The sequence below is a fragment of the Helianthus annuus genome, chromosome 4 (genome assembly GCF_002127325.2).
Source record: "Helianthus annuus cultivar XRQ/B chromosome 4, HanXRQr2.0-SUNRISE, whole genome shotgun sequence".
NCBI lineage: Eukaryota > Viridiplantae > Streptophyta > Magnoliopsida > Asterales > Asteraceae > Helianthus > Helianthus annuus.
This window is the reverse complement of record NC_035436.2, coordinates 61,203,768-61,213,957: the sequence shown is the minus strand read 5'-3', so window position 1 is coordinate 61,213,957 and position 10,190 is coordinate 61,203,768. Positions and strand designations below refer to the sequence as shown.

The window sequence follows — 10,190 nt, the reverse complement described above, 5'->3', positions numbered from 1 at the left end:
TCAGATTCGAGGTTAGTTGTTTGCTTCAATCGTCTTGTTTGGTTTTAAGAGACCTGGCATATTGTATTGTTTCGATTTATTCATTTGATTCGATAAATCAGTGATATGAAATCAGAGATATTATTCATATTATATTTAATGGTGCGATAAGTCAAAGATGTGAAATTAGAGATACTGAATTGATTTATATTTAATGGAAGATAGTAAATTAATGGAGATATTATTCATTGATACACATCTTGAAGCGATAAGTATTAAAATATCAGTTGATTTGTTTAAATTCATAGTTAATGGAAGCTTAAAATATTGTTTTGATTCATATTTATTGTATTAATTTACTAAAAGAACACTAGGTTATTTTTTTTTTTGGTTGGCAATTTTCAGAAATTTGTTGCCAGTTTGCTGAATTTTTGGTGTTTGTTTGCTGAATTTTGGTACTACTTTGCTGAATTTTGGTGTTAGTTTTCTGAATTTTTGGTGTTAGTTTGCTGAATTTAGGTGCTACTTTGCTGAAATTTGGTACTAGTTTGCTGAATTTTGATGTTAGTTTGCCGAATTTTGGTGTTAGTTTGCTGAATTTTGGTGTTAGTTTGATGAATTTTTTATTGTTATTCATGCTTATTATTTCAGTAGCTTGCAGAGGTTAAAAAACAAATAGTTTTCTTCTTGCAGACTGCAGGGGTTTGGTCCACCTTTTCAGCTATAGATGTCTGCAGATGTGGTCCGCAGATTGCAGATGTTTTACCTCTGAAAAAACAAACAGCACCGAAGTAGGTGGATGGGTGGGTGGTGGGTATTAATTATATTAACCACTCGGGCATAGTCCCAACCACCGCTCAATTATAAATAATATAAACTAGCAATAAGACTTGTGCGCGTTGCGACGTGGGTACATCGTAAACATTTAACGGATTAGTCCAACATTATGTGATGCATTAACCACATGAAAACACGCGTTTCGACGTATCCGTTTGAACTCAATGTAAACTGTATAAGAATTGCGATTGGATCAAAACGTAAAGTAAATTGAATTCATATAGTACAATCATAGTGTATTATATGTCACCCGACTCATACATAGAAAACATAATTAGAGCTTTTAAAAAGGGAACAAAAGAAACCACAATTTGACTACACTTGGTTCAAAACAAAATTTGTGAAACATACATAAAATAAGCATGAAACATATAATATTTGACCTGGCTCATTTCCCAAAAACGTGTACTTCGAAATATAGAACAACTCAAATTTATACAGAAACGTACATAAAAATATGCAGTAAAAATGGTTTCTTTAAACGAAAACGTAATATATTTGACATGACTCATTTTTAGAAAAAGTTTACGTCAAAACGTAGAGCAAATCATATTTATACATACACGTACACAAATTGCGCATGTAAAACAATAGTTTTTAAGTAAAGAAAGTATAGAGGTGAATCGAAACAAAATATTAGTAAAAAGTTGAGTAAATTGCCATTTTAGTCTCTGAGGTTTTGTCAAAATTGCCGTTTTAGTCCAAATAGTTTTTTTTTCTCCCCTGGGTCCCTGACTTTTCCATTTTCTTGCCATTTTGATCACATTGCCTAACTCAGTCTAAAAATCTGGTTATAAACAGGGGTATTATTGGCATAACTGTTGTGTAGTGATAACCAGGGGTAGTTTACAACATAATTTATGAACCTTATAATAATTTAATGCCAAAAATACCCCTGATTATAACTTGGTTTTTAGACTAAGTTAGGCAATGTGATCAAAATGGCAAGAAAAAGGAAAAGTCAGGGACCCAGAGGAGGAAAAAAAACTATTTGGATTATAATGATAATTTTGACAAAAACTCAGGGACTAAAATGGCAATTTACTCTAAAAAGTTTAATAGGTTTTTATAAAAACATTTGTAAAACTCTGCCAAGTAGCACCAATGCCACACCACTGGTAGCGACCCTCACCATCATAAACATTAGTAAAATAAAAAACATAAAATGGAAAAAAATTACACCTACGAAAAGCAAACGTAAAATTATTGAACCACACACACCCATTACGGTGAGTTAATGCGAAAAAATTAGACAGAAACGTAAAACGTAGAAAAGAATAACTAAGTCGATCTAGGACCCGCCAGTTGCGGCGAACTTGCCAAAGGGGGAAAATAGACACGTTGCGACATACCTTTCAAATGTGAAAAAGTAGACCAAAAACGTTGAACCCCACACGTACGTTACGACATGTTAACTCACACAATTTAAAACAAAATGTAAAACGAAAAACTTGCGAAAGATAAAAAGTATGTGAGACCAAAGTTGTAACTAAAAAAGTGTTTGGTTAAATTACAAAAGATGAAATGTTTTAGGTTAAAAGTAAAAAAAAAATTTAAACGGATTAAAATACAAAAGATGAAAACCTTTGCGTTAAAAACTGAAAAAAAATAAAGAGGATAAATTAAAAGGGTTAAAACAAATTTTATAAGGAATAATTTAAATGACATTCTTTACACACACATTTGGTAAATGTGCTCACATTCTATTGAAGATATCATTTTTCATTTACTATTACAATTATTTTTTTACATAATTTATTTTCTTCTTATCCCTAACTTACTTATTGTAGCATGTTCTATAAAATTTCAAATATTTGACTGTGACTTATTTATTTTTATAGACATTTTAAGAGTTGTGAATATTAATGTACAAATGATCCAAACACAAATGTATATATCATGATAGCTCACGGTTTAATTTATTTAGAAAGCAATGTTGTTTCTCATTAATTTAATTTAATAATATAAATAATTATAAAATTCCAAATATACTGTTACGATGGGTTTTTTATCTATGTTTTGATAAAAGTTGATTTTTTGGTTCTTTATCATGACGAACCAAACTAATGTCGTCCAACATTGTGACGAACTAACCCAATTCTAACCAAATAACATCGGTTATCGGTATCGAATCTGTACTATTCGTTTTTATGGTTTCGGTCGATGCGTCGATATCCTGTTTGGCATATTTCTTTTGGTTGCTATAAAAATGCCAATATCGTGACGTTACTCTAAATTGAATCGATACCGACCAGTTCATTTTAAACGTTACCGAATAAACTTGTTTTCGTCTCGCAGGCAGGTTTGATTGGGAGATGGGAAATGGGCATTTTATGATTTATTTTGGTTGTAAATTTCATTTAAAATATGTATCGAGAAAGAGCCACTTCATCTTGTTCCCTGATTTTCCGAAATGACGCCCAGAGAAGCGTTCAAATCACACACTCACCCACGGAAGAAGCATGGATAGGAAAGGAGGCTGTTTTTTGGTTGCGGAATTCTTCATTCGCCGGAAGTTTTATTTTGATAAAAACATGAGAGTGATCTTTTATAATTCGGAATCGATTACCGTGTGATCTCGGCCTCGACAACTGAATCTGTATTTCTTTCATATATCAATGAGGGGTGGGATGTCGAAAACGAGCGCCGTCCTAGAAGAAGACACTGCACGAACGACTGCACACCTGAACGTTGGTGGAGGACTTAGAAAGAAGGCATCTGGAGTCAGGCAATGGCTCCTTCTAGATTCCACGGGTCAGACCCAAGTGGTCGAGGCCGGTAAGCACACTGTCATGCGGCGGACAGGCCTACCTGCACGCGATCTTCGTATCCTCGACCCTATTTTATCATATCCGTCTACCTTACTAGGGCGTGAACGAGCCATCGTCATTAACCTGGAGCACATTAAGGCTATAATTACCGCACATGAGGTGCTTTTGCTTAATTCCAAAGATCCGTCTGTTGCTCCTTTCGTTCAAGAGCTCCAACGCCGTATCCTGCGTCATCATCATGCAACTGCAGCTCAGGTTTTCTCTAATTACACTTATAGCATTGGGTCAAAGAAGATTCACAAATATTTGTTGTCTATTCTATTCATAGTTGTTAATAGCGACCGCTATAGTGCGCTATGTAGCCATGCGACCAAGTGTCGCTATATGGGTCTTAGCGATCAATAGCGAACTTAGCGACAGTTAGTTTTTTTTTTGATGTTAATATCAATTAGATATAGCTATAAAATAGTTGGATTTATAGGATTTTGTTAAATACACATGTAAAATAGCATATATATACAAGGGTATTTTGATGTAATATACATATAAAAATTTTCAAAATTCCTTTTCTAGTGTAATCGCTATTTATAAAATAGCCCTCGCTATTCGCTACGTAGCCTATAGGTGCCTTGTTGCTATTTGTCGCTATTCGCTATCGACAACTATGATTCTATTCTTAAATATTTCTTTAGAATCGATTTTTGTGTGGGTCGTCAAGCTTGGTTGTATCTGGCATGTTAAAATGGTTTAGTAACAAACAGGAGGGTATGGCAATGGAGGAAGGTAGAGCATCCACAAGCAGCTGGCAAGAGGGGATACATTCTCTTGATGGATTGAAACTTCTTCAATTCGAGTTTATTGCACTTGAGGCCTGCCTAGAGGCAGCTTGCAGTTGCTTGGGCAAGGAGGTAAGTTTTATACGCACACGACTTTCTTAATAAATTTCGGCCAAATTTATATATCATGAACGAACTAGGCAAGGACATTGGAGGAAGAAGCCCATCCAGCTCTGGATAAGTTGACTACAAAGATTTGTACTCTCAATCTGGAGCGTGTTCGTCAAATTAAAAGTAGGCTGGTTGATATTACAGGACGTGTTCAAAAGGTTTGTGATTTTCATTTTGGTCTATGGATCTACAAACTGTTTGTGATTGATTAAAGAGTTAATTACTGTTTTCGTCCCTGTGGTTTGTCAAAAATCACTATTTCAGCCCATTAGTTTAAAAATTGTGATTTCAGTCCATGTGGTTTCACTTTTGTAACCATTTCAGTCCACCTCGTAACCATTTCAGTCCCTGTACTTAACAGAATGATGGATTGAAATGGTTACGAAAGTGAAACCACAGGGGACTGAAATGGTTACAAAAGTGAAAACACAGGGACTGAAATCGCAAATTTTAAATTAATGGACTGAAATAGTGATTTTTGACAAACCACAGAGACGAAAACAGTAATTAACTCTTGATTAAATGATCTAGGTTAGGGATGAATTAGAGCACTTGCTTGATGATGATGAAGATATGTTTCAGATGTATCTGAGTGATAAACTAGAGCAACGACTTGACAATGCTTCTTCGTTTAACAAGCTTGATGATGTGGATGAGTCAGAAATGAATGATAGGTTCGCATCCACCTTGCGTTTGACGCCACCTACTTTTGAAGTTTCTGAGAATTTTTCCTTTGATAGAGTCCATCGCCCTATGAAAGGCAATGAGAACATACATGAAGGTGTGGAGCCTGGAAGAGTTAGTCATGGGGCTCGAACGAGCATAGCCCGAAGTAGTATGACCAACAAACACCATGATGTTGAGGAACTTGAAATGTTGTTGGAGGCCTACTTTGTTCAGATAGATGGTACCTTCAATAAATTATCAACGGTATACGACCAAACTTAATTTTAGATCTTAATTTCTTCTTAACTTGAGAAACGGACGTGTGTTTTATTTACTGATCTATCTAGCTGAGGGAGTATGTGGACGACACGGAAGACTACATCAACATAATGTTGGATGATAAGCAAAACCATCTTCTGCAAATGGGTGTCATGCTGTCAACCATGAGTCTTATAGTAGGTGCCCTCGTAGTCATGGCTGGAGCCTTTGGAATGAACATCAACATTCAACTTTTCAATGGAGACACTGCAGCCGAAAAGGAAGCTGGTATGCGTAAATTTTTGTTCACTGTTGGTGGTGGAACAACTGGTGGCATCTTCCTATATGTTATCGCTGTCACCTGGTACAAGAACAAATGGCTTATACAGTGATCAGATTAATTAATTAATAGGTTTAAATGGTAACCATGTGAAACCAAAGGAACTATTTTGTGCCTCTTGGTTATTTCAATTCAGCTTTTGTTTTGAAATTGAAAGTGAGCTTTACGTTAGAATTAGTAGACAGTTTGCGAGGTCATATGTTGAGGCCATTGGTAATAGCTGTGCACATAAGCCTACCCACACCCACGTAATAGTTGTGCACATAAGACTATTACAATACAACCCTGAACTGACTGAATTCCCTAGGGTTACGTTAGAATTAGTAGACAGTTTGCGAGGTCATGTCGAGGCCATTGGTAATATTTGTGCACATAAGACTACCCACACCCACGTCCAGCAATTTTATTTAAATAAAGGGTGAAATGGGCAACCTTAGCGCTTCAACAACCCAAGGTTGCACTAGTTTGCCATGACACATGTCAATCAAGGAATGGCTAAGATTTTAATTTCTTTCCCATAAGAATTAATATCTTTTATTGTAACAACTTTAGTATTTAATAAAAAAAAACTAAAGCAGTCTTGTTTAGTTTTTTTTTTATTGATATTCCGATATAAACACTGCCATCGCTAACAGGTTTAAAGGAAAGAGGAATATCTTGGTCGTAACAAATTTTTTCAACGTCTAATTGAGAGCCTAGAAAACTGAACAGGAAGGCTTACCTTATAAGGACAACTAGGATGGTTGGATCGCCGGCGAGGAAGAAGAAAAAACGATTGGTTTTGCAATGGAGAGTGTGTGAAAAGAATATGGGATTATCCGTCGTGGATTGTTGATACATAAGCAAGTTTGAGTGAGGTGATAATCATGAATTTAAGAGTAGATGTGTGTGTAAGGAGTTGGTATTGAACACCGACAATGACATAACATGAAACATCAAGGTTGTTGATACATGAACCTATAGGGTTACACATAAACACCAAGTAAACCAGAGTTATATTGATGATATTCAACCCTAAATACAAGTCATAAATGTCACATGTATATCACACATAATTACATAATACTTTTCAATATAATTTAGAATAGAATAAAATTAGGTTCATTTTATAGTAGACATTTTTTCTCAAACATTCCAGAAACCACCGGTTTAAAGATAAACAAGAAGTTTTCAAATATCCAGAACACGTTTATAGTAAAGCGTAGCACTAATGCGCAATCTCTCCATAACCAGCAAGCTCCTCAGGCAAAGAACCTGATGTAGCACCAATGCGTGATTCCAAACCTAGTAGCACTGTGTTAATACAGTGTATTAAAATCTGCAAAAAAAAAAAATAAATAAATAAATAAATAAATAAGAAACGCATAAGAATAGAATTTATCTTCACACTACCATCTCGGTCATGGGTGATAACAGTGACAGCTTCAAAAGTGCTTGACCAGATTGCAAAATAAATACCTGGTCCAATTTTTTCCCGAGCTGAGGCACCCCACAACGGTCTGCAATCTGACTATAAACCTAGACCACAATAATTAGTTATCAACTGAAGAACCCATAAACACCAAATAGTTAAATTGAAAGGAAAAAATGTTATACCGGATGACTACGAAAGAACTCCTCCTCAGCCGCAAGTGCATATTCAATGGTCCGGTTCAGCGTAATATCCTATTTACAATTTTCAATAAATTAAAATATTGATTTAAGTGTTAAACAATGAGTATATAATAGTACCTCTTGACTACGATTTACAACGCCCACATAACCAAGTCGGAGGGGAATCGATCTGTGTGGCATAAATTTCCCAGCATTGTACATAATGTCTAACTAAGCAATGTAAAAGGTAACAATTGTCATTGTCAGAAGGTAACAAAAGAAAATAAAAAAATAAAAGTTGATTTATTTGCACCTTTGTTATCACACCAATAGTTCGGTAACCTGATAGGATTAAAAAAAATGATCATGTTAAAGAAATCAAACAAGATATCATGAAAGATGATCAGCAGTTACCATCTGGATCAGCAACTCCAGCGATCTGAAGTGCATCTGAGTTGGCAAGATCAGCAGTTGATGGTGTCACAGCAAGAATTAAACAGCTGGGATTCTTTATGTATGACATTATCATCGTTCTGATACGAGCTTCAATATCAGAAGGCTGGTCACCAACAGGAACTTTTGTTATGCCAGGCAAATCAACTAGGGTTATGTCAAGCATGTTAGGTGAAAAAATCTTTAAATGGATCTCCTTGTCAGAGATACCCTTGTTTCCTCCTGCTTCCCTCTCAGTCTCAGCCTAGAGTTAATTTCCAGATAACAAGTCAGTCAAAAATTTTATTTTATATATAAATTAATTATCAAGTGCAAAAAAGATACATCAACTCCATGAGAGATGACTATTATCGCATGTGGATTCTTTTAAAGAGTATAATTGGATTCAGTAACCAATTTCATATCGCTCAAACTATCCACACACCCTATTTGCACACCCTATGCCTCTTATATGCCTCGTATAGACCTATACGGGGCGTATAGGGTTACATCAAACTCAGTGCCTGACTCATGTCAGTTCTGGTTTAGCTGCTCCTATACGCCGCGTACAGGCCTATACGTGGCGTATAGGACCCCTCGTATATGATATCAAACTTAGTGCCTAACTCATGCCAGTTCTGGTTTGTTCTCTCTTTTTAATATTAGTGTTATTGATATTAAAAAGAGAAAAAATAAAATAAAATAAAACCATATGCCGCATACAGAGCTAGACTGGGCGTCTAGTGTGGTTCAAAAGACCATTATAGCCCAATGTTGCCCCCAGTCTAGCCCTAACTCAGGGCTAAAATGGTAATTTGCTATTTGTAAAAGTGTTTTTTTAAAAACCTCTTTATATACATACGCCTCATACAATGGCACTTGGATGTGTGAATATGTAGACCCTTTCATATATAGTATCACTAATCATATTGCTGCTATTTCATAGCTTCATCAGTAAAACTTGTTTAAACATCATATTATATAGCAAAAATTACTACAAATATAGATATTATATCTGAAAAGTAACTTAAAGGATACAAGCTCCTGACATTTGGGTAACAACTTATATTCTCAAGTTTACTATTGATACTTGGTTTTGCCATAAATTCACTGGGGAGAAAAGAAAGACGCAACAGCAAAAAATATTATATAATAGGTGACCAAATTTATACTATTATTCAAATATGATTAATAAACCGATTATATTAATTAAAATTTTACAAGGAATAATAATATTTCATACAAGCCAAAATTTAAGCTTATAATATTAATTTATAGAAAAAATAATTTGATATTAAGAAGTCACTGGGTAAAAAAAACTCGATAGCATAGAAATTAAACAATCCATTAATTTGACATGTATGTGTACAAGAAGCACGGGGTACTTTTTTGTTACAATATATATAGCAGAATGTATATGAGTAGATAAAAAAAGGCCGGTATTGAATTGAAGCAAGTGAAAGTTAACCTGAATTTCCGTGCGAATTTCATTGAAATCGTAGAAGTTCCTTCCCGGTATGTGCAAAAACTGAGCGTACTCTTGATGATCAGCTGGTATCCGCTTGAGGTGAAGCACGAGCGGTCGACGTGTGCAGATATCAGAGCCCCTGGGTAAAAAGTCACGGCCTACAAGAGCTTCCAGTACACTAGATTTACCACTACTCTGGTTACCTACAACCACAACATGAGGGAGCTCGATACTAGAGAAACTGCCTAACTGAGCGAGGGTGTCTTGGAGTTCGTTGACCAAAGGAATGAGGTTGTGGCCAAGAGAAGCGCCCGGAAGTGGAGCTTGCTGCTGCTGTTGACGTTCGTCGACCATAATGAAACCCTAGATGTAGAGAGAGATTGTGTGCGTGCGTTTATAAAAGAATTTGATTTCCTCATGCCCAAGTTAAATCTTTTAATTGCGAACCAAAGAACCTTCACTTTTCTTTATTTACAAAACTAGCTCCACATATATACCACATATTTTGTATACTCAAACCATACCCATTACACTAATACTATGTTCTACAAAAGGAAAGAAAAGGAAAGGAAACAAAGAGAAAATAAAAATATTTTGTGTTCCAGAGTTCCATTTAAGGAAGGAAAAGAAAGGAAAATAAAACATGTCGTGTTCCCGAGTTTCATTTAAGGAAGAAAAAGAAAGGAAGTGACAGGAAAACTATGCTAAATTCTTTAATTTTTCTTTCCTTCCGATTTGGAAGGAAACAGTGGGAAAGACATCTTTTTTTTCCTTTCTCGTCCTTTCCTTTCTCACTTTTGCTTTCTTTTCTTATCCCTCATTAAGTTAACTCGGGAACAGAACGTAAAGGGCTGTTTGATAGCCTCTGAATGGTCATTAACACTCTGTTCCCGAGACTC

At 35.4% G+C, this 10,190-nt stretch overlaps 2 protein-coding genes across 3 annotated transcripts; one reads left to right on the top strand and one right to left on the bottom strand.

Moving 5' to 3' along the window:
- The first annotated feature begins 3,434 nt into the window (after positions 1 to 3,434).
- LOC110934840 (magnesium transporter MRS2-3) lies at positions 3,435 to 5,850 on the top strand. The gene is made up of 5 exons (XM_035989331.1): positions 3,435 to 3,917; positions 4,349 to 4,495; positions 4,564 to 4,692; positions 5,066 to 5,464; positions 5,548 to 5,850. The coding sequence occupies exons 1-5, from the start codon at positions 3,435 to 3,437 to the stop codon at positions 5,848 to 5,850; spliced, it is 1,461 nt and encodes a 486-aa protein (XP_035845224.1).
- Positions 5,851 to 6,885: 1,035 nt separating this feature from the next.
- LOC110934839 (dynamin-related protein 3A) lies at positions 6,886 to 9,674 on the bottom strand. Of its 2 annotated transcripts, none has more exons than XM_022177596.2 (7): positions 9,292 to 9,674; positions 7,806 to 8,088; positions 7,705 to 7,733; positions 7,530 to 7,622; positions 7,395 to 7,463; positions 7,191 to 7,316; positions 6,886 to 7,116 (listed from the first exon to the last, which is right to left on the bottom strand). In XM_022177596.2, exons 1-7 carry the CDS (start codon positions 9,643 to 9,645, stop codon positions 7,006 to 7,008), a joined length of 1,065 nt encoding a protein of 354 aa, XP_022033288.1. In that variant the 5' UTR covers positions 9,646 to 9,674; the 3' UTR covers positions 6,886 to 7,005. The 2 variants fall into 2 exon arrangements, with proteins under 2 accessions (XP_022033288.1, XP_022033289.1); XM_022177597.2 differs by having other exon boundaries at positions 7,257 to 7,316.
- Positions 9,675 to 10,190: the final 516 nt, after the last annotated feature.